Here is a 25,315-nt window from a genome sequence, read left to right on the forward strand (position 1 = left end):
AATTCTAGACTAGAGTCCTAAAATTTTGAAACTCTTAAAATTTGGTTTTTGAAAGATAAACAAAGAGATTTTGAAAGATCTTTTCAAAGATTAGTAAAAATGAACAAAAATACGAAACCATGGTTAGAGTCCTAATCAACTGGAACTCTGACTAGAGTCTTAAAATTTTGAAACTCTTAGAATTGAATCAATTTTCAAAAAATAAGAGTAAAAATATGAAATCAGAGTAGAGTTCTCACCTGACTCAAACTCTGGGCAGAGTCCTAAAATTTTGGAACTCTATAATAAAGTCCTGAAATTTTGAAATTTGATTTTTTGAAGGATAAATGAAGAAGTTTCTGAAATATTTTCTCAAAAATGAAGTCCGGGTTAGGCTTCTACACTATGCTATAGGGGGTCAACATCTGTAAGGAAGTGTCCAGGGATGAACCTGAAAAATTCGGGGTGTTTATAAATGCCCATTTTTACTACTAAGTCAGTTGAAAGCTAGGCTTAGTGACAAAGAAAAACACACCAATTTTTTAAAACAAAATGCCCCAGATAGAAACTCTAAACTAAGTGTGAAAGAATTATCTTTGAAAAAACCCTCATGAAATGAGGTTGCAAAAGGCAAGAAAATGGGGAAAAATTTTCACCTCATAGAATGAGGCTTAGGCTTAACCCTTAACCTGAACGAAAAGAAAAATACCTCATGGAATGAAGCTCAGGCTTAACCCTTATCCTGAACGGAAAAAAAATATGAAATCCCCGAATGAAGAAACCATGATGGAACCTCCAGATTTTGCACCAAATATGAAAGGGGTTGCAAAAAGGCAAGGAAAGTGGGGTCCCTAAAAGGTTTGAAAAGGGATTGAAAATAGGGTGTCTCATGGCTGAGACAAAGAAATAGCTTTTAAAAATGGCCTTTTGCGAAAAGGCAGGTTCGACCTCAACATAAAAATAATTGTCTATGGCAGGACAGTGGAAAAAGAAGGGAAATGTGTGGTTCGAAGAGCCCAGGTGCTCAAATCAAAAGAGAATGGAAGAATCTTAAAAACTTATGTTATCAAGTCCTAAAAAGAGATAAGGCGCCAGGATCCATCAAAAGATGTCAAGTTCTCGCTTCATGTCAGGATAGCCAGAAGATGTTTCCAATAGGATAGAAATTATAATTGATCAAAATGATTGAAAATGTGCACGCACATGCGAAAGATATTTCCTCTTCCACATAGAGTATTTCCTCTAATAAGGTTAACTCCATAGAATCAAGGATCAAATTCAAGTTATTGTTGTTGGATTTCTTCAAGGAAGCTATCCATTTCTTTGATATAAAAAGAGAGGAAATGTTCTCAGTTTCATAAAAGCAAGTGGATAAAAAGATATTGATGAAAGAATTCCACATAGGTGCATCCGTCGAGAATCATTTTTTTTTAAATATGTTCCTCGTGTACCTGTTATTAATAGGGTGAGGTGAAAATGATTTAAACACACTTTTATGGATCGGACGGCGTTTCGCTCGTCCGTAGTCCAATGTTTGCTGCAAACTGTGATCTTTTTGACCTTCTCTTCCCGCGCAACGCGCTGGACGCGCCATCAAACATGCCCTTGGAGATCATCTTGGACAAGTCGTCGCCCGAGTCCGTCCATATGGTTTACGATTCAATCCCAGAAAGTGTGCGTTTGGTGCTTTCGTTCATGGATGTGTTTGTCAATCACTCCGGAGTTAGGGACGATTATTAAAAAATAAAAATAAAAAATAAAAACCATGTATAGAGGATGCGGATAATATTGCGTATAATATTGCTTATCCGTCTCCTTCACCTTGGCAAGAGGCCGGAGGGCGGGAAGGTGTAGGTTCTTCCCGGCTACGACGAGAATGTCTTGTTTGTCTTTGCTGTCGCAAGCAAGACACACCACAACTCCTTCCTTCTTTGCAAGGAAGCGACGGCCCTTCACCCGTCCCACAAGGATACCCATCTGCCAGAAGAGGGCCCTGTCCATCCTTTCGCTCGAGAAATCGGTGGCATCCCAGGCCGTCGACACCTTCCAACGGTGGCTCAGAGAGAAGGGGGTGTCCTTCCCTCTGGTGAAGCCGGGGTTCGTGCCGGAGGGCTTGGGGTTGGTGGCGCGGAAGAACATTGGAAGGAATGAGGTGGTGGTGGAGGTGCCCAAGAGGGTTTGGATCAACATGGATACCGTTTCTGCTTCTGAGATAGGCCGTATTTGTGCGGGAAGCAAGCCGTGGGTTCGCATCGCGCTCTTCCTCTTGCGAGAGATGGCGATGGGAGAAGAATCGGATTGGAGTCCTTACCTTCGAATCCTTCCTAAATGCATGAATTCTACAATCTATTGGTAAGCTCTCAAATGTGTTATTTATGGTTTAGGGATGAAAGTTTTCTCTTGAACTATGGACTCGTTTCAAGAGGGTTGGCGTTTTCAAAAAAAGGGTGTTGACAAATGTCCCTTCTTCTTCTGCCTCGTTTTTTCTTTTCTTAGGAAGTTTCAAGAAATTGGGCATTTCATTTGGTTTTCACGATTATATGTGGTTATGTAATGATCCTGTCCAGCAATTCAGGTCACTTTAGGGCTTAAGAGTTCTTAATTTCGGGTCCATCTTATCGTGGTGTCTACTTGAGTTTTTATCACTTGACCAAACGTCCCGTTGAGAGCATGAATAGCATTCTCTAACTTTCATCCTTTACTTTTTACTGTATAAATAGAAGAGAGGTTGATGCGTTGAGTCTGGTTCCACTCATCCCCTCTGTCATCCCACATCTTCATAAATCTTTTGAAAATGCAAGTTGTTTTGATCAAATCTGACTTTATCGATGAATTCAGCATCGTCGATTTAATAAGAATCGACCCTTGTATAGTTTTTGTTTTTTAGACGAAAAATATGTGGTCTAAAATCACAAAAAAATTGTGTTTTCAACCGTTGATTTTCTAATCGCCAAAATATCCTTCACACAAGTCGGATTTCGGGGATTTAAATGATCTTTACTAAATGAATGGCATAGATCACATCTATGGAGTCCAATTTGATCAAAACTACTTGCATCAATCAAACCCCAAGGAAGGATATGAAGATAGGGATGATATAGGGGATGAGTTGAACCGATTTGTGATGGGGTTCAGTTCGTTGACGCGGATAGGGGACGCCTTTTCTTTAGCGATGCGACTTGCATGACCATATCGACAGCTTCAGTCCTTCATTTTCTTTTTCTTTCTTTTTTTATTTTATTTGGCGAGCTAGGGATAACCCTGTGTGTTTCGAAGCCGAGACGCCTCAGTTATGATCGTCATTATGTTTGTCCAAAACTTGGAATAAAACTACCTACGGGGGGCACCGTAGGAGCAGCTATGTTGGGACGTTGCAGGTTCAAAACCCAATGTATAGTTGTATAACTGGTGGGGGTCTGCCTAACCCCAGCTTCCCTTTAAAAAAACAAAAACTCGGAATAAAACAATCCCAAGCCAGTCCTCCTCTTTCCCCCATCCCAATTTTATGTTCTCCACAGATCAACCGATTATCTCGAGAGACCCTGAGAACAATATAAGTGTTAGGCCTAAGCCAGCCTAATTGGCGTTTGGTTGTAGCCCAGCCCCACCCAATCCAACTTGACCCGAACCCATCTTGAAAAGTCCTAGGCCAAGCCCGAGTCTTATAAAGGTTGGTTTGGGCTTTAATCCGGTCCAGGCCCCGTTGGGCTTCAGGTTGGTTCAGGTCGGGCTGGCCAAATATCCACCCTGAAGTATGTAACATGGGTGCTTCAAGAAGGGTGTCGTGCCCATGTTGACACGAATAATACTGGTGCTAGTACTTCATTAGTACGGGTCAGACTGGTTTTGGATCTGACCCACACTCGTTTTCATGAATTTTAAGGTACATTAACGATTTTTTAACCCATTCTTGTAATGATACCCAACATACCTGTACCCATGTCCTACGCGACATAGACCGCTAATTATTTCATCTCAAAATTCGTCCTTGCTCAACCTGCTGCAAATTAGAAAAACATCTGGTCCCATTCACGAATCTTTAATGATTGGTTAACGATTTGTTTTAGAGGGCCACACTAAAAAAATTGGATTTGCTTTATTCACTTCATTGCATTCTGGTAAACAATCAACAGTTAGTTGTATTGCAAAAGCTTGGCTTGTGTAGTTTCACTGAATGGTTATCATATATTAAGGCCGTTACTAAATGTTGGATTTCTATTCTCAGTGCAGGTTAGAGGAGGAGCTTGCTGAGTTAGAAGGTTAGTCATATTTTCTGGATAGCATGTTCGGAATCTATTGATGATGCTAAAACTAACAATGAAAAAGAATTGATCCTGTTGCACATCCTATCACAAGTTCTCATTGCAATTACAAAAACTGATGTTATGTACCTTATTCATGGACCTCTCCATATTTTTCCCTGCAAGTAGACAACTTTCTTTCTGCCTTTCAGAGAGTCCCTGTCCATGTGACATTCTTCAAGCACATCGCAATACTGGTTCCAAGTTTTTATTCTGTTAATCATCAAAAGGTGGAAAGGAAGACCTACAACAAGAAGATAAACAAAGTACAACACCCTTTTAACCTGCCTCTTTCTAGCATCATACCATCTCACAAAGGTCTGTGTTTATGTGCATGCACACTGGCATGCGCAAGCATTCACACACAGACATTCACGTGCACACACACACATATAGGGGTTTAATGTAGCATTTTTTTAAATAGTAGGCTAGTTATCTTAATCTCAGATGAATTCAATTGAATAAATAACCAAAGCACCCTTAAAAGTAATGGTATTTTTAAAAAATGAACAATCTACAAAAACATGCCTAAGTTTCGTGTGTTTACAAATCCATGCCTAACATTTCAAAAGTTGCATATAATTGCTCAATGTTTGACACCATGTATCATATAGGTGCCTGAGACCACCTCCAATTAGGTTAACCATGGTTTAACAATGGTTAACAATTGAAAACAAAAAACCTTTATCCCTTGAGACTTACCATCTTGTATACTATTCTCTTTTTCACTTTTTTTTTATCTTCTGATGTATATCACTCCCAAATCCAACAGTCTATTTTCCTGCATATCGCACATGCAAATCAGATGAGATTCTCCATTTCCCAAATCTCACTCCTCCATTTCTGGCATTCATCAGTTCCAAATTGGGATGAGTCTTGCTATCTTCTAGTGTTCCTGATACTGAAATTGTACAAGCTTCATCAGGAATTGATCATATAGATTTGTTGAAGCAAAATGTTTTCTGTATTCTCACTCTAGCAATGATGAGATTCACCACAATGCTCTGGCTCTCTTGCCCATTTCTTTGGATTTTCATAGAGTTCTATAGATAGGGTATGTGGTGGAGGGTTGAGGCCGCGCGAAGAAGGCCTGTTCAGCTTGCCTTCATGGGTTGGCTACTCAAATTGCTAATAGCCAACGTCCTCCTCTGCGATTTCCTTGGCGATCACTTCTTTCTTTCAAGATTTTTCAACTTCAATCTCCTCAGCTGCCCTCTCGTTGTTGGCATTCCTTAGTTCGTTTGCTACTCACTGTCCATAGTTGCAATAAAATCAAATTGGTTTATAAGAAAATATAAAATAAAGGGTGTTTTAGCATTTTCTTAGGTAGATGACCGTTGTCACCTACCGTAAGTTGCATGGCCATTTTAGACTAATTCTGCTAACAAAAGTGGTTAGATGTAAATTTTGAAGTGTTAAGTCTGGATTTGTAAACATGACAAAACTTCAGCATGTTTTTGTAAATTGTTCTTTTGTAAAATACATTACTAGTTGGTGCAAAAAAAGTCACTTTTGCTTTTCAATATAAAAATTTATATTACACTTTTTCTTATTTTGAAAATTGTGTTTGACTTTTTATTTTCCTCTAAAACAAAATAGCTCACCTTTAACCCCAAAAGCAGCCATGCATTCTAAAAATTATTGTTATTTTTGAGTATTTTGATAATTTTAATCAATTGAAAGTGGCTAATGTTAATATATCATCTTTTTATCCTTCTGCTTCTTTTTTTCTTCTAGTTCAAGCCCTACATGGTGTAATGAAGTAATCCTCAAGAGTGAAAAGATCACAAAGCCACTAAGAGCGAAAGCACGCCACCCAGGGCAATAGCACAAGCCACTAATCAATCAAACCCTAATTCAAAAGCAATTAAACCCTAATTCAAAAGCTCTAATACATATCATTACTTAGGGGGAAAATGATACGATATGGGTGTAATGAAACAAGGTACAATAGAACAATAGGGAAACAAACACAATGCCAACAAAGGGCTTTAATAAACTCACTTAAAGTTGGTCACTAATGGACCAAATACAATCTCAAAAGAGATAAAAATACCAAACAGCACAAGAGGCATACAAGCCTATAAGATGGGAAAAAACTCTAGAGAAAACCCTCAAATGCTTCTAAACGCATTGAGGAATAACAAGGGAGTGAGGCTCTATAAATAGAGCCTCACTCCAACACATGGGAGGCAGTCCAGCTCTTTGGACTGCCTTCCAACAGTCATTATTATGACTGTTGGGTGGCAGTCCAACGTCTAGTTGGACTGTTGCCCAACCGTCATATTTTGACTGTTGTGCCTAAGCTGTATGACAATTTATTTATTTATTATAATGTTAAATAGTGAACTGTACTATATGATAAAAGACAAAAATACCCTTATTGGGTATTTGGATACAATTTTATTTTTAACACTCCTCCTCAAACTTATGGGGAAATCACCGAAAGTTTGCTAAGAAACTTAAATTGAGGTAGTGGAAGAGCTTTGGTGAAGAAGTCTGTAATCTGAAATTCGGACTGGACATATGGCAATGTAATGGTCCCCTTCAAATATTCTTCGCGAACATAGTGACAATCCATCTCAATGTGTTTTGTTCGCTCGTGAAATGTGTGATTGCTGGCTATATAGATGACACTTTTATTATCACAGCATAGCTTTGAAGGTTCTGAAACATCAACACCCATATCGGAAAGTAGTGATCTCATCCACACAACTTCAGTGGTTGTGGTAGCCATTGCCCTGTACTCAGCTTCCGTAGAGGATAAAGACACTTTATGTTGTTTTTTGCATCGCCAAAAAATGAGAGAATCACCTAAAAATACACAAAAGCCAGTAGTTGAGTGACGGTTATTGGGATCTCCTCCCCAGTCAGAATTAATGTAAGAAATAAGACTTAAAGATGAGGTAGAGGATAAGAATAGTCCTTTAGATATAGTTTTCTTGATATATCGAACTATTCTTAATACTGCACTCATGTGGACGGTTGTGGGCGCATGTTGAAATTGACTTGCAGAATGTACGGCATGCGCAATATCTGGCCTTGTAATGGACAGGTACATCAACGATCCAATAAGTTGTCGATAAGGGGTTGGATCATCTAATAATACTCCATCTTCAGCTCGCATTTTCACATTTATTACTTCAGGAGTATCAGCATATTTTGTGTCCGTGATTCCTGAACGCTCAACAATATCAGCTGCAAACTTGATTTGAGATAAAATATATCCTCTTGGTGAGTAGGCTACTTCAATTCCTAAAAAGTATCTCAAAAAACCAAGATCAGTCATATCAAAAGATTTTTTAAGCAAAATTTTAATATCTTCAATTTTCTTTTGATCATTCCCTGTGATGATCATATCATCAACATACAAAAGAAGAATGATCAATGAGGTACCTGTAGATCTCACAAAAAGAGCAATGTCAGTGTAACAAGATTTAAATCCAAGTTTTAATATCGTTCCACTGAACCGATCATACCATGCTTTAGGGGCTTGTTTAAGCCCGTATAGGGCTTTTTGAAGATGAAGGACCATGCCTTTTTCAATAGACAGACCAGGGGGAGGATCCATATATATTTCTTCATTTAAGTTTCCGTTCAAAAATGCATTTTTAACATCTAATTGATATATCGTCCATTTTCGAATGGATGCTATAGCAACTAGAGTTCTAACTGTAGTCATACGAGCTACTGGGGCAAAGGTTTCTTCATAATCTATACCATATTTTTGATAATATCCTTTTGCAACAAGTCTTGCTTTATATCTCTCAAGAGACCCGTCACTTTTTGTTTTAATTTTAAACACCCATCTACACCCTATTGTCTTCTTTCCGATAGGAAGAGGTTGAATTGCCCAAGTGTGAGCCTTGTGTAATGCATCTAATTCAATTTTCATGGCTTCAACCCATTCGTTTATATTTTTGGCCTCGTTATAGTTGGATGGTTCACGATAGGAATGAATGGCTAGAAGACATGCCCTGTAGTTTGGTAAGAAGGATTCATATGAGACAAACCTACTTGGAGGCCTATGTGTTCGTTCTGACCTTCTAACACTAGTTTCTTCAGTATTTGTTAATTGATTATATCTGTCAAGGGCACATGGATGCTCCCCAGTATTTCGTCTAAAGTATTGAAGAAGATCTTGAGATGGTTCACTACTTGAGTCATTAATAGACTCGAAGGTTTCAATATCATTACTAATACCTTTATTGGGTAACAAATCAAATAAGAAAGCATACTCGGATTCTTTCTTAGGAACTTCAAAATCAAATCCACTGTCATTTTCTAGAAAGGTAACATTTCTAGAAACATAGAGTTTATCATTTGTTTTATCATAACATCGATATCCTTTTTTATTATCAGCATAACCAAGAAAGACGCATTTTATGGCTTTAAGAGAGAGTTTGCTATATTTTTCAAGAAGCAGAAAGCATTCACAACCAAATACCCTTAGCCTTTTTAAATCAGGAGAAATTTTAAAGAGTTTTTCAATAGGAGACTTGTTTTCCAAAGTTTGAGAAGGCATTCTATTTATCAGATAGACTGCGGTTAGGGCAACTTCCGCCCAAAATTGCTTTGGAATTTCTTTTGAAATAAGTAGGGTTCTAGTAGTTTCAATGATATGACGATGTTTTCTTTCAGAAATCCCATTTTGTTGAGGTATCCTAGGGCATGATTTTTGATGTACAATTCCATGATTTTTTAGATATAATTGAAATTCATTTGAAAGAAACTCTCCCCCAGAGTCGGAGCGAAAGACTTTAATATTTGTTTTAAATTGATTTTTAACTAGATTATGAAAGTTTTTAAAACATGAAAAAACTTCGGATTTGAGTTTTAGAAAGTAAATCCAAGTATGTCTACTAAAATCATCTATAAATGTAACATAGTACGAATAACCACCTTTTGACATAACAGGGGCGGGACCCCACACATCCGAATGAACTAATTCAAAATTTTTATGTGTCACAGAGGTTCTAGACCCAAAAGATATCATTTGCATTTTTTCAAGTATACAATCTTCACATACAAATTTTTTATCTTTACAAAATTTTTTCAAAAATGGAAAAAGAGATAATTTGGATATACTTGGGTGTCCTAATCTTTTATGCCAAAGATCTATATTAATGTCTTTGACATGATTACAAAACGAGTATTTTGGTAAACACAGGAAATCCATGTAGTAAAGGTCTCCTCGTCTATGGCCTTGCCCAATCAGCTTCCCTGACTGGAGATCCTGCACCCAACACGCCTTAGATGAGAAGAATATTTTACAACCATAGTCAACAATTTGAGAGACCGAAAAAAGATTCAAATCCAGTTTGAGAATGACTCTCACTTTTGGAACAAAGAATTTTTTTGAAATATCATCAAGGTTTCCTAAGCTTTTGACTTTTAAAGAGGTACCATCGGCAGTTGACACACATGAAAAATATGATTTAGTGCAATCAGATAATAGAGACTCATTATGAGTCATGTGGAAAGAAGCACCTGAGTCTAGAATCCAAGAGGTCTTACCTGGAGGAGACGAGGAAGAGATGGCAGCTCCGGATGTAGAAGGTGCAGCCTTAAGAAGTTGTGAGACGGCTTCTGCTATTTGAGCAAGATTTAATTCATTGAAGTTGCCCTCTTTTCTTGATTCTTGAGGTTCTTCACTTAAGGCGGCCACCTTTTTAAATTTGGGACATTCCGGTCTTATATGTCCGGGTTCCTTACAATGATGACAAATAATTTTTCCTTTGTATCCTCCCTTGTATCCTCCTCCCTTGTATCCTTCTCCATTGAACTTCTTCTCAAAGTGAGGTGGTTTATATGTTTTCATAAAATTTTTGGGCCTTGCCATGGCAAGGACCTCATCATTAGACTTGTGCATTCCAAGTCTTGTCTCTTCTTGACAAATTTAAGCAAGGGCCTCACTTATAGAAGGAGAAGTGGTCCTATGAAGTAAGGAAGATCTTACTTGCTCAAATTCCGGTCGAAGGCCATAAAGAAAGGAGAAAAGATTTTCTCTTTCGATTTGGGTCCTTCTCATATCAATAGCCGAACCTTCCCATTTTGGTTCCAACATGGCTAATTCATCCCAAATAGGAGATAAAATACCGTAAAAATCTCTTACACTTTTATCTCCTTGTTTTGAATTACGTACCTTATCTTGGAGATAATAAAGTCTAGCCATATCCTTTTGGATAAAAGTACTTCTTAGAAAGCTCCATGCGTCACATGCCTTCTTGAATTTGATGATATTGGTGGCGATCTTGAACTCCATGGTATTCATAAACCATGAGAGTATTTGTGCATTGCTTGCCTCCCAATCTTCCAATTTATTTTGGAATTCTTCCAAGGCTTTTTCTTTTTCTTCTTCGGACAAGGCTTTGACTTGATCTCCTTCTCTTCTAGTCAATTTGAGTTGTGGTTCACTAGTAGAACCACTAACAAAACCCCACAATTTTTTTCCTTTGATATGATTCTCCATAGCCGTCGCCCACATCAAGTAGTTGTTTTCATTGAGTTTGTAGGTGATGACGGTGGCGAACTCTCTTTCTCCCATAATGAATACTTGAGTTTAGACTAGATGAGATAGGGAATGATCAATGATCGAAGAACACTTCCTTCACGAGATTCTCCTTCTTTCAAGAACCTCGCTCTGATACCATGTAATGAAACAAGGTACAATAGAACAATAAGGAAACAAACACAATGCCAACAAAGGTATTTAATAAACTCACTTAAAGTTGGTCACTAATGGACCAAATGCAATCTCAAAAGAGATAAAAATACCAAACAGCACAAGAGGCATACAAGCCTATAAGATGGAAAAAAACTCTAGAGAAAACCCTCAAATGCTTCTAAAAGCATTGAGGAATAACAAGGGAGTGAGGCTCTATTTATAGAGCCTCACTCCAACACATGGGAGGCAATCCAGCTCTTTGGACTACCTTCCAACAGTCATTATTATGACTGTTGGGTGGCAGTTCAACGTCTAGTTGGACTGCTGCCCAACAGTCATATTTTGACTGTTGTGCACAATAGTCATATTTTTGACTGTTGTGCACAACAGTCATAAATATGACTGTTGTGCCTAAGCTGTATGACAGTTTATTTATTTATTATAATGTTAAATTACATTTCAGTCCCTAGTGGACTGTACTATATGATAAAAGACAAAAATACCCTTATTGGGTATTTGGATACAATTTTATTTTTAACAATGGGTGTATCGTATGATAATGTATCGTACTATACGTATCATTTTTTTTAATCGTATTTCATAAACTTGGTTATTTTGTTTTTGTTTATATAATATGAAAGTATGAATCTTGTGGCTTGTTCTTGTGAGATATGCATGCAATATTTCTGGTTCTCCGCTGCAGGTTGATCCAGCTGAGTCGTTTCTATTACCTATACCTCCTTTTCCTTTGGAATCTGTGCCCTCATTACCGAACCAAACTTCATCCTCTTCCAAATTTAATAATCCTCCATTGGTATATGTGCGTAGAGCTCCACCTCCGCAAGAGCCTTCATCTTCTTCTTCTCCTGAGGTAAGTTCTACTGACAATAGTGATTTTCAGGATGATGATAACAGGCCTATTGCTCTACGAAAGGGGACACGACAATGTACCTTATATCCCATATCTCATTTTGTCTCCCATGCCAGAATTGGACATCAGATGAAGTCTTTTATTTCAGCCTTATCTGCTGAAACTATTCCTCTGAACTATCAATAGGCAGATCTTGATAATCGCTGGAAGCTGGCTATGCAAGAAGAAATGAATGCTTTAGTATCTCAGCATACCTGGGATCTAGTTGATTCCCCAGCAGATGCTGACATTGTTGGATGTAAATGGATATATACAATAAAGTACAAATCTGATGGTTCTATTGAAAGGTACAAGGCCAGATTAGTAGCGAAAGGGTATACTCAGACATATGGTATTGACTTCTTTGAAACTTTTTCTCCTGTTGCACGAATGGGTATCATCCGTCTTGTTCTCTCAGTAGCTGTTCAGCATGGTTGGAGCTTGTGTCAATTAGATGTGAAAAATGCATTTCTATATGGGGATCTATTTGAGACCGTTTACATGCAACAACCTCCAGGATTCGAGGTGTTAAAATATGTTGTACATATATATATTTATATATATAGATCACGACACATACACATATATATATTAATTATATATATGTCTATGTGTCTATCTACATATATATATATATATATATTTATATCTTTTGTAAAATAGACCAATAGGGGTAAAACAGTCTTTTTACTTCTTATCGCATATTGTAACTTTTCTTCTTTTCTTTTATTTCTTTTTTTCCTTTTTTTATTTTCTTTATTCTTTTCTTTTCCACCTTGGAATGGGCCCCACCTAGGAGGACGTTGGAGCATCCAACGGTCATATTTATGACCGTTGGAAGGGCTCCAACGTCCCTCTAGGAGCCCTTCCCAGGCCTCCTCTTTTGTCTATAAATAAAGGGGTTTATCCCCATTGTAAAGTATGCTTCTTTGAAGCCTTTTGAGTGGAATATATATTTTTCCTCTTCTTTTGGGTGCCTTACCACTTTAAGTGGTTGTGTTGTTCTTTTGCCCATTAGTGGCTATTTGTGTATGTGCGTGCTCTCTTGTTTTGCGCTTGGAGACTTCATCCGGCACTTCATTACATGGTATCAGAGCCTTGGTTGATAAAGCTTCAACGGATCTTCTTTTGACAAGCAATATCCCTCTCTTTCGTGCATTCATATTCCTCTTCTACAAATGGCCAACAAGGATGCAAAAATCGACCTCTCATTCAAATTGGATGGGACCAATTATCGCATGTGGGCGACCGCTATGGAAAACAATCTCAAAGGTAAAAAACTTTGGGGTTATGTATGTGGAACCATTCCGGAACCACAATTGAAGTTAACAAAGTTTGAAGGTAATGAGGAAAAAGCTTTGAACGAAGAGGAAAAAGAGAAGGCTATTCTTGATTACTCTTCTAAATTAGAAGATTGGGAAAGTGAGCATGCTAAAATTTTAGCATGGTTCATGAACAATGTTGAATTAAAGATTTGTGCAAATCTCGCCAAATTCAAGAAGGCTAATGAAGCTTGGTTCTTTATGAAAGGCATGTACACTCAAAGGGACTTTGCTAGGCATTTCTTTCTACAAGAAAAGGTAAGAGCTACCAAACAAGGTGATATGAGTATTAGGGACTACTATAGTGCCCTATCTTCTTTATGGGATGAACTTGTCCTTCTCGAACCCCAATGGGAAGGTAGTGTTATTGCTATGAGGCAAGAGCAAATGAAAAAAGAAAGATTTTTCCAATTTATTCATGGGCTTCGCCCCGAATTTGAGCAACTTAGAGGATCCCTTCTCCATAGGGCCTCTACTCCTCTAAGTGATATTTTGGCCGACCTATGTCAAGAAGAGACTCGTTTGGCATTAAAACGAGATGTTGATGAAGTTCATGCCGTGTCTAGACCCGGCAACAATGTAAGGCCATACAAACCACCTCATTTTTTCAAAAATAATGGTGGTGGAGGAAGGAAAATTATTTGCCATAATTGTAATGAACCGGGCCATATTCGTCCGGATTGCCCAAGATTTAAAAAGAAGGTGGCCTCCGTTGGTGAAGCTCCTCCAAATGAAGACTCAAAGAAAGATGGTGACATAAAAGAGTTCCTTGCTCATCTTACCGAAACTCTTCAACAATTCATGAAGATGAGCTCCTCTCAGTTCTCCTCTACACCATCCACTTCCGGCGCCGCTATCTCCTCCTTCCTAGGTATGACCTCTTGGATACTTGATTCGGGTGCCTCCTTTCATATGACTCCGAATGCATCACTCTTATAAAAAACAAGTCTCAACAAATTTAAATCTTTTGTCTCCACTGCCAATGGAACATCCTTGGATGTTGAAGGCATTGGGAATCTTGAGAAAACTTATAATGAAAACAAAGAATTTTTTGTTCCCAAAATTCGAATTATTCCAAAACTTAATTTAAATCTATTTTCCGTTTCCCAAATTACCGATTTTGAATGTAATGTCACTTTTTCACCTACCCATTGCTATGTGCAGGATCTCCGGTCCGGGAAGCGGATTGGGCAAGGCCATAGAAGAGGGGATCTTTATTATATGGATTTTTTGTCATTGCCAACCAAATCATTTTGTAATCATGTTCAATCCAAAGATATTGAGACTTGGCATAAAAGACTTGGACATCCTAGTGTTTCTAAATTGTATCTCTTTCCTTTTTTGGAAAAATTTTGTAATACAAATACATTCACATGCAATGATTGTATCCTTGGAAAAATTCATTCGCTTCCGTATTCTCATAGTAATTTTGTGTCAAAAAGACCTTTTGAACTTGTGCATTCCGATGTATGGGGACCGGCACCCGTTCTGTCCAAAGGAGGCTACTCCTACTATGTTAGTTTTGTTGATGACTTTACTAGATATACATGGGTATACATTATTAAAAACAAATCCGATGTCTTTAATAATTTTAAAGAATTTCATATTCTTATTCAAAACCAATTTCAAAACAATATAGCTATATTTAGATCCGACTCTGGAGGAGAATACATGTCTAAAGATTTTCAAAATTATTTCAAAACAAATGGAATTTTACATCAACGATCTTGTCCTAAAACCCCGCAACAAAATGGTCTTGCGGAAAGAAAACATAGACATTTAATTGAAACTACAAGAACACTTCTTGTTTCTAAAAATGTTCCTAAAAACTTTTGGGCCGAAGCTCTTCTTACCGCAACATATCTAATCAATCGTATGCCCTCTGCTTCTTTAAAAAATGTATCACCTTTTGAAAAATTATTCAAAATTACTCTAGATTTTAATAGATTAAGGATATTCGGATGTAAATGTTTTGTGCTTATTCAAGGACAAGATAAACTATCACCTAAAGCTATTGAATGTGCATTCATTGGATATGGTGAAAATCAAAAAGGTTATAGATGCTATGATACTCGAAATAATAAACTCTATATATCAAGAAATGTAAATTTTCTTGAAGATCAAAATGGATTTGATGTTCACACATCTAGAGAAGACTTTGACTATTCCTTCCTATTTGATCTTGCTCCTAGAGTTGAAACACCAGATGCAATTACTTGCGATAATACTTGTGATGGCATCTCACATCATAATGATATACTTCAACATGGTAATGATTCTCAAATTGAAAATCTTAGTGAAATAAATGTATATACCCGGCGGTCAGGAAATGAACATCAACCTGCTCTTGAAAGATATTCTCAAGATCTCTCGTTAGAAGAACCTGTTAATGCACCTAGGAGATCTTCTCATAATAGTAGACCTCCACAAAAATTTGTATCTTATGAATCTTTCTCACCTAATTATAGGGCTTGTCTCATGTTAATTCATTCATATCATGAGCCTACTTCTTTTAAAGAAGCTAAAGATCATCCACATTGGATTGATGCAATGAAATCTGAATTAGATCAAACTTGGAGTATTATTCCCCAACCACTAGGAAAAAAGGCAATTGGGTGTAGATGAGTATATAAAGTTAAAACCAAGTGTGATGGATCTCTTGAGAGATACAAAGCTCGTTTGGTTGCAAAAGGCTATACCCAAGAATATGTAATTGATTATGAGGAAACCTTTGCTCCCGTAGCTAGGATGACTAGTGTGCGAACTTTAATTGCCTTAGCCTCCATCAAACAATGGCTTATATATCAACTTGACGTTAAAAATGCCTTTTTAAATGAAAATTTATATGAAGAAGTCCTTATGGATCCTCCGCCAGGTCTTGAAATTGGTAAAGGAAATATTCTAAAGTTAAATAAAGCTCTCTATGGTCTTAAACAAGCACCTAAAGCTTGGTATGATCTTTTTAGCAAAGTAGTTCTTGATAATGGTTTCTCTTCATGTTATTCTGATACTGCTTTGTTTGTTAAAAATTCTAATGATCACGTTACAATTCTGTTATTGTATGTTGATGACATGATTATCACAGGTAATGATAAGAGAGGTATTGACCTTATTAAGAATATTCTCAAAGAAAATTTTGATATGTCTGATCTTGGTTATCTAAGATATTTTTTAGGTATTGAAGTTGCATACTCCCCCAAAGGGTATGTCCTCTCTCAGATGAAGCTTGCCTCCGACATTATTGATCGGTCTGGACTGACTGATGACAAGAAGGTGGAGACGCCAAAAATAATCAATGCCAAGATGAGAGCCAGTGATGACACTCCTTTAGCTGATCCCACACCTTATCGTCAATTGATTGGGTCTCTCACATACTTATCCATCACTAGGCCCGATATTTCTCATGCAGTTCATAGTGCAAGTCAATTTCAGACCGCTCCCTCCACCATTCACATGGCTGCTGTCATGAGAATTATCAGATATTTGAAAGGCACCATAACAAAAGGATTATTCTTACCCTCCTCTTCACCTCTTACTTTGCTTGCTTATACTGACTCTGATTGGGGTGGTAACCCCGATGATCGTATTTCTACCACAGGATATTGTGTGTTTCTTGGAGAGTCACTTATCTCTTGGAGGTGTAAGAAGCAACATAAAGTTTCACTCTCTTCTACTGAAGCCGAGTATCGTGCGATGACCACTACCACCACGGAGATCGTATGGTTAAGAAGTTTGCTTAAAGATATGGGAGTCTCATTCTCAACTCCCTCAAAGCTGTGCTGCGACAACAAGAGCTCTATCTACATTGCCAGCAATCACACCTTTCATGAAAGAACAAAGCACATTGAGATGGATTGTCATTATGTTCGTGATGAGTTCTTACGAGGCACCATTCAATTGCCTTATGTTCCAACCGAATACCAGTTGACGGACTTCTTCACCAAAGCTTTGCCATCGCCTCGTTTCTTCTTTCTCCTTAGCAAACTCTCGGTGATCTCACCGTGTGTTTGAGGGGGGGTGTTAAAATATGTTGTACATATATATATTTATATATATAGATCACGACATATACATATATATATTAATTATATATATGTCTATGTGTCTATCTACATATATAAATATATATATATTTATATCTTTTGTAAAATAGACCAATAGGGGTAAAACAGTCTTTTTACTTCTTATCGCATATTGTAACTTTTCTTCTTTTCTTTTATTTCTTTTTTTCCTTTTTTTATTTTCTTTATTCTTTTCTTTTCCACCTTGGAATGGGCCTCACCTAGGAGGACGTTGGAGCATCCAACGGTCATATTTATGATCGTTGGAAGGGCTCCAACGTCCCTCTAGGAGCCCTTCCAAGGCCTCCTCTTTTGTCTATAAATAAAGGGGTTTATCCCCATTGTAAAGTATGCTTCTTTGCAGCCTTTTGAGTGGAATATATATTTTTCCTCTTCTTTTGGGTGCCTTACCACTTTAAGTGGTTGTGTTGTTCTTTTGCCCATTAGTGGCTATTTGTGTATGTGCGTGCTCTCTTGTTTTGCGCTTGGAGACTTCATCCGGCACTTCATTACACGAGGTTGAGGGGGAGTGTCAGAAGGTGTGTAGATTGAGAAAGGCGATTTATGACTTGAAACAAAGTCCTCGTGCATGGTTTCAAAAGTTGTTTGAAGTGATGTCAAGCTTTGGCTTTAATAGATCAACAACATATCATACACTATTTATAAAGAAAACTAGCTCTGGCATAGTTGTTATGGTGGTATATGTGGATGACATCATTCTTACAGGAGATGATGTGAAAGCTATTGAAGCCACAAAGGCTCATCTTCAAAAAACACTTTGTTACAAAAGACCTTGGTTCACTTAGGTATTTTCTGGGTATAGAAGTTGCTAGGAGCCATGAAGGGATGGTTTTGTCTCAACGGAAGTATGTTCTTGACTTATTAAAGGAAACGGGCATGTTGGGAGCTAAACCAACAAATATTCCCATGGACCATAAAGTTCAGTTGTTTGAAGAAGGGTCAAAACCAGTTGATAGCAAAAGCTATCGCTCCCTAGTAGGGAAGCTATTATATGTAACTGTGACCAGGCCGGATATTGCTTTAGCAGTAAGCAAAGTTAGTCAGTTTATGGACAAACCAACCGAGGTACACTGGAATGCAGCCATAATGATTCTCAGATATCTAAAATCTTCTCTTGGAAAAGGGTTATTGTTCAGGAAAGGTGGAACTCTGGAGATAGTAGCCTATTCTGATGCTGACTATGCTGGATCTGTAGTAGATAGAAAATCTACCACAGGATTCTGTGTGTTTTTGGGAGACAACTTGATTTCATGGAGAAGAAACAAAATGTGGTTTCCAGGTCGAGTGCAGAATCAGAATATCGGGCTATGGCCCAAACAACTGCTGAATTGATGTGGGTCCGCACTGTTCTTCATGATCTCCAGGTGAAGGTTTCATCTCCAATGACCATGATGTGCGATAACAAAGCGGCAACATATATAGCAAACAATCTTGTCTTTCATGAGAGAACAAAGCACATTGAGGTTGATTGCCACTATGTAAGAGATATGATTCAAGCTGGTCATATCACTACCAAATACCTAAAGTCGGAAGACCAAGTTGCAGATATGTTTACAAAGCCTCTTGCTAGGCCAAATTTCTCAAAATGTTGTGACAAGCTGAGCATGATTGATATCTATGCTCCAGCTTGAGGGGGAGTGTTGAGAATAGTTGGTTTTTAGTTTAAGTTCTTTTATATTCGAGGTCTTTTGAAATTTTGTTCTCATAAGGACTTAGATGTAATTATTCCTTTTAGCCTCTCTCTATTTAATATAGAGAGAAGCCCTAATCTAAGATGTAACGAGATTATTTTTCTGTGCAGCCGACTCTCTCTCTCTCTTTCGCTGCTCCCTTCTACAATTCTAAAGACATTTTGAGAGTATAAAAAATTGATGATATTAAAGATCCTTTGTGTAATAGAGCATATGATTGAGCACCCCGTGAAGAAGCGCTGAATAGACAAACTTGATGAAGTTTATGAAGACATCTTGTGTAATCAGTTTCTTTTTTTATAATTTCAAACCGATATTGAAACACTGTAAGTTTGAGGGGAGGTGTTAAGATTAATGTAATATATGTATATATATACGTATATATTCTATATATTTTTAATATATATAGGAGAAGTCAAAGTAGCTTTGACTTACTCCCAACGGCTAGAGTTCTAGCCGTTGGGAGCTAGTCAAACTAGTTTGACTTGCTCTCAACGTCTAGAATTCTAGCCGTTGGGAACTCTCTCTCTCTCTCATTTGAGAGCTTTCCCCCTCTTTTCTTTTTCTCTTCTCTATAAATATAGGAGGGTGTGTGCCTTTGTAAGTTTGGAGAGTGATGGGTAGTATTAAGGTTTTTCATTGTTTTTTGTTAAGTATGTTGTAGTGAGGTTTGAATGTAATTTTATTTTTTTATTTCTTTTAATATCCATTATGAATACAATTATCTTTTTACATTTTGATATGTGTCTTTCGATTTTTAAGTTTTGTATAATGTTTTTGAGTCTTGGAGTGCATTGGAATCCGCACTATTTCGTGACAGTATCCATCACTCATTCGCACTCTCATTAGTCTTGATGATTTTTTTTTTTGACTTTTTGTACTTATAATCTTACAAATTTTAAATTATCAAGGATCAAATTACAAATGGAAAAGGAATGTGCATATTATATTTTATGATTTTGTTTGCATAATTCTTTAAATCTCTCTTTTGTCTCTTATATATATTGTCGTATCTAAGTATCTAATTTTTAAGGCTCATCACCAACACCTGTGTCCAAGTAACATAGGTGTCTAGGTTAGTAATCATGTTATAACCTTTGCACTAGTGGCACATATGACTACCATGAAGACTCTACTTGTAGTGGTTGTAGTTAGATAGAGGAACATGTGGCAATTGGATATGAAAAATGCTTTCCTAAATAGAGATCTGGAGGAAGAAGTGTATATAGAGTTGCCTGAAGGATATGTAGATCCTAATGGAAAGGTTTGCAGAGAGGGCTCCATATGGCCTTAAGCAAGTATCACGAGCATGGTTTGAAAAGTTTAGTTCAGTAGTAAGGCCTCTTGGATTTAAGCAGGGTTATTATGACCTAGCCTTATTTGTGTCATCTTCTACCCATGGAAAAAGCATATTACTCCTGTATATGATATGCTCGTAACAGGAGAAGACTTGTAGAATATTTAGGACATCAAAGAAGAGATTGATTGCCATCTTTGAAATGAAAGATTTGGGTACTTTGGAAGTATTTTCTTGGGTTGGAAGCTGCATACTCAAGGAGAGGACTTGTCACAACATGAGTATGCAACTGATCTTGTTGTAAAGGCCAGGTTAGATGCTTAGAAAGTGGAATCTCCTATGGAGTCATATGTGAAGCTAAGGGCCAAAGCTGAAGTGGAACTTGTGGATACAGTTTTTTATAAGAAGCTGGTTGAGAGTTTGATATACTTAACCATCACTAGGCTAGAAATTATGTATATAGTTAATGTGAGGTCTTTTAGATCAGTTCACCATGTTGTTGTATTTAGGATTATTAGATATATAAGATACACTATGCATTATGATATGATTTTCTTATCATTATCCTCTATAGAACTTAGAGCATATTGTGATAATGGTGTTGGAGGGTCTAGTCAAGATGGTCTCTCCACTATTGGATTTTGTGTTTTTCTTGGGAGCTCCATAAATTTTGTGAAAGAGTAAGAATCAACAAAGGGTTGTATTGTCTACAATTGAAGCAACATATAAAGCTATGGCCGAGTCACCGTAGAAATTTTTTGGATAAAGTGGTTGTTGGGAGAGGTGAAGATCTCTACTCATAGAAAAACCTCCTTGTATTTAGATGGGTTTTTTTTAGACGAGACAATATAAGTGTTAATCATATCACTAAGAATCCAGAGTTTCATGACAGGACCAAGTATAACAAGATAGATTGTCACTTTATAAGGAGGGCATATGAGAATGTAGTCATCTTGCTTGAGCATGTGTGCTCCAATAAGCATATTGCAGATGTATTCACTAGGAGTCTAGCTCCTTTACACTTTAGGACATTCCTTTCCAAACTTGGGATGATACCTCTTGCATCATCTCAAGTTTGAGGGGGAATGTTGAAGTGTCTTTCTTGTGTATTATTAGTGTTATAATTACAGTATATTGTATTATTTATAGGGGCATTATTGTTCATTGATGTAATTCAGTTATAGGAGTCAAAGTAAGAGGGTTAACCGTATCCTAATTGAGATTGGAAGTAACTAGTGGGACACCCCTTTTATAGTGTTGTATTACTATTTTTTTTGTTCCTTTGAGTGTGCCTCTTTTGTCTTCTCCTTTATATATCTTCTTCTCTTGCTTTAATATATATCCTATCTTGTGATAGAAAAGCAAGTGAGAGCTCCAATCATTTGATGATATAGTATAGGATTCTCCAGAAGTGTTCTATCATCAATCTTGATTTTGGCATTAATTACTTTTGGTGTATTGATTCTCTTCTCATTGGAGAGTTCAGACCTAGCAACAATCTCGGCTGCATACGTAGTTTGAGATAATAAATAACCATGAGGAGAATAAGCAACTTCAATTTTAAGAAAATATCTTAAAAAACCAAGATTAGACATTCAAAACTGTTTTTAAGAACAATTTTAATGTTATCTACTCCCTTATTATCATGTCCTTTGATAATCATATCATCCACATATGGAGGTAAAATAACATTTTTTGTGTGAGTTCTTAACAAACAAAGTTGTATCAGTAAAACACGATTTAAAATTAAGTTTAAACATCAATCCACTAAATCTATCATATCAGGCCTTTGGGTTTTGTTTTAAACATACGTGCCTCCATGTACACTTCATTTAATTTTATGTTGAAAAACACATTTTTAACATCCATTTGGTAAATAGGTCAGTTTCCTAATTGAAGCTATTAAATTAAGGTTTTAACTTAGGTCATGCAAGCTACTAGGGTAAAGGTTTTTTCATAATCTATCCCCTACTTTTGTGAGTATCCCTTGGGCAGCAGCTTATCTTTGTATCTTTCAAGCAAGTAGAGCTTGATCAATATTTTGTCATAGAAAAAGTGGAAGATGGAGAGATTTGGCCTCTTTTTATTCATAGTGAAGAGCAGATGATAGATTTATTTACCAAGCCTGTCATTGTTAATAGGCATTGGTTTCTCAAAAGTAAATTGTCTGGAGGTCTTACCCATGCACAGTTTGAGGAGGTGTGTTAGAGAGAGATTGGATTGGATCAGTTTCAGATCTGGAACCCAAACGTGGTGAACATATGGTGGTTGAACTTCTGATATGTAATAGGGGTGTTTCTATACTTTAACATATAATAAAAATACATACATGGGACGTCCAAGCCTAATCATTATGTTGGACAGTTTTGACCCCAAGGACATCATCTTTTCCTTTCTCTTCATTTTCTTTTATCACAGGGCACAAGCTCCAAAGCAAGTTTGTAGACAAATCCCATGGGGGTTATCCCTAGCTTGATGAACTAGGTAACATGGAATGATTCAACTGAGATTAGATTAGATGCTATTGATTGTAGTAACCTCTGTTGATTATATCTGGATGCATGAGCTGCTGCCAAGTTTGGTTGGAGAAGCTGCTATCAAGGTCTCTTGTGAAGGTTTTCACAACCTCATACATGACTTTCTGTTTGTATTTTTGGCATGTCCTCTACATTCTGATATACGTACTTTGCATTTCTATCTGCAGGAACCCAACTTTTAAGCACCACATTGAGTGTCAAGGAGTATGTGGAAAGTGAATTCAACAAAGCCCTGAAAGAAGTTGTAGTGCCTAACCATCATTTCTTTCCATGTCCCATAACATTAGATGATTTTCTTTGGGCCTTTGGAATACTCAGGTCAAGGGCATTTTCACAACATCGTGGTGAAAATCTTGTGCTTATTCCTCTGGCTGACCTGGTAAAATCTCTATTTTTTTATTTTGTTAAAGTTTGGAAAAATTCATGCCCGATGATGATATCCCTCTGTCAGTCTGTGGAAGTTGATTAAAAATAAAAGATACTCCCATATCTGTGTTTATTTGGTTATATTCCTAAGGTTCTCTGCTCAATCTTAAAAATCATCCATCTGACTCGAGATCACATTCAGAGTAAATGCTTTTGCCATTCTCATTGTAGATTAACCACAGCTCCAGCATTACCACTGAAGATATCGCATGGCAAATAAAAGGAACTGGCCTTTTTTCTAGGGAACTCTTATTTTCATTGCGAACACCAGTTCCAATAAAGGCTGATGATCAGGTAAAGTTTTCAGCTCCACGTGTGATTGTTATTAGTTTGTCAATGATTTCCAAGCCTTGTGAGGAGTTTGGAAACAATCATATCATTGAATATTAAAAGGTGAACGTGTAAAACACTCATACCAAAAAAAGCAAAAATAAACAATTAAACAAACTATTAGGAGTTCTACTTTTTCGATAAGAAAAGTAGCACTCTAATAGTTTCTTACTTGCATCTGTTAGGAATGACAACAGAGATAAACTGGGGTTGAAGTTCAGGTATCTGATAATTTGTCGGGCCAGAATTCTCTTTCCATTAACAAGTCCCAACTCCTAGATATTGCTCCACTAAAGAGAGAGGAAAGAAAGAAACTTCTGAATCATAAGGGAGAGAAATTGGGGCCTTTTTCCTTCACCTTTATCTGCAGTGCCCTTTGCCTAAGTCGGTGTTGTTCTGTTCATCCACCAGAGGCAAGATTCTTTCTGCTGTCTTCTGTTCCACTAGTTACTGCACCTATTTCAATTAGTTAAGCTGCCTTGCAGCTGAATCTTGTGATGATTGGATCTCTTCCATTCATTTACCACTAAGAGCATCTTCAAGTTGGCTGCTTCATTTTTTTAAAGGACCATATATTCTTATCATGGTAAATGTAAATGGAGCGGCTTTGATGTTGTCAGGTCTACATACAGTACGATTTGAAAAAAAGCAATGCGGAGTTGGCGTTAGACTATGGGTTTATAGAACCAAACTCGGATAGGGATGTGTACACCCTGACGCTGGAGATACCCGAGTCTGACCCTTTCTATGGGGACAAGTTGGATATCGTGGAGTTGAATGGACTGGGGACAACAGCTTACTTTGACATCGTGCTCGGCCAGTCTCTTCCAGTGTCAATGCTTCCCTATTTAAGGCTGGTCGCCCTTGATGGAACAGATGCCTTTCTCTTGGAAGCTCTTTTCAGAAACACCATTTGGGGTCATCTACAACTGCCTGTGAGTCGATCAAACGAAGATCTAATATGCAAAGTAGTTATCGATGCCTGTCAAAATGCACTGTCAGGTTATACGACTGCCATCCAAGAGGCAAGTGTTTCCCTTCTTTTTTCTTTTTCTTTTTAATCTGATAATGGAGCTTACAACAGTGTGCCTGCTACATAGTACTGACATGATATTAGAAGATGATTTACAGGATGAACAACTGAAGGAGAGGGATGATCTTCATCCAAGACTAGAAATTGCAATTGGGATAAGGATGGCAGAGAAGAAGGTATTGCAGCATATTCTGAAAGTTTTCAAGGAGAGAGCGATGGAGCTGGAAGGCCTCGAATACTACCAAGAGAGAAGACTCAAGGAACTCGGACTGGCAGGAGAGCAGGGAGAAATAATCTTCTGGGAATCAAAGTAGCCTCTCTCTCTCTCATTGATGGTCAAGCCTGAATAGGCATGATTTCTGGTTCCATCATGATCTTGCAACTCATGTACACTAAAGATCAAAATAGATTGAATAGATTTTCAGGAAAGGAAATGGAAATGCAAAGGCATGAACTCTTGATAAAGAATGCTAAATCTGCAAAAGTAGAGAAAAAAGAGCCTCCCTCTCCATATTTTTTTTACATATAATGGAAAATGACTATTGTATGACAAAAATGAAGTGTTTTTTGAAAAACAATTTTTGAAAATCCCCTTCATGTCCAAAACTGTAAATGTTTGGCATTAAAAATACTATTTTAAACTTAGCATGAGTGAATTTTTTCTCAAATATGTGTTCAAGTATTGCATTCAAGATTTGTGACAGATTTTACCATTGATTTTTGACCTATAAAATGAAGGA

The 25,315-nt window shown here is 37.3% G+C and overlaps 1 protein-coding gene and 1 long non-coding RNA gene across 2 annotated transcripts; one reads left to right on the plus strand and one right to left on the minus strand.

Annotated features, from left to right (window-relative positions):
* The first annotated feature begins 1,784 nt into the window (after nt 1-1,784).
* On the plus strand, nt 1,785-25,073 carry LSMT-L (Rubisco methyltransferase family protein). Its single transcript, XM_089988122.1, has 6 exons — nt 1,785-2,331; nt 4,210-4,238; nt 22,954-23,165; nt 23,384-23,506; nt 24,163-24,567; nt 24,674-25,073. Exons 1-6 carry the CDS (start codon nt 1,856-1,858, stop codon nt 24,887-24,889), a joined length of 1,461 nt encoding a protein of 486 aa, XP_089844248.1. The 5' UTR covers nt 1,785-1,855; the 3' UTR covers nt 24,890-25,073.
* LOC149816947 (uncharacterized) lies at nt 9,436-9,980 on the minus strand. The gene is made up of 2 exons (XR_016427714.1): nt 9,798-9,980; nt 9,436-9,516 (listed from the first exon to the last, which is right to left on the minus strand). It is a non-coding gene; the product is annotated as an uncharacterized LOC149816947 (long non-coding RNA).
* Nucleotides 25,074-25,315: the final 242 nt, after the last annotated feature.

This window comes from Nuphar pumila, chromosome 14, assembly GCF_984573655.1.
Source record: "Nuphar pumila chromosome 14, dmNupPumi1.hap1.1, whole genome shotgun sequence".
NCBI classification, from domain to species: Eukaryota; Viridiplantae; Streptophyta; class Magnoliopsida; order Nymphaeales; family Nymphaeaceae; genus Nuphar; species Nuphar pumila.

Bases quoted from the DNA above. Each gene is read 5' to 3' on its own strand.
- LSMT-L (XM_089988122.1), top strand. From the start codon at position 1,856: ATGTCTTGTTTGTCTTTGCTGTCGCAAGCAAGACACACCACAACTCCT. The intron at 4,239-22,953 runs GTTAGTCATATT...TTCTATCTGCAG, and splicing joins GGAGCTTGCTGAGTTAGAAG to GAACCCAACTTTTAAGCACC. The intron at 23,166-23,383 runs GTAAAATCTCTA...TTCTCATTGTAG, and splicing joins TTATTCCTCTGGCTGACCTG to ATTAACCACAGCTCCAGCAT.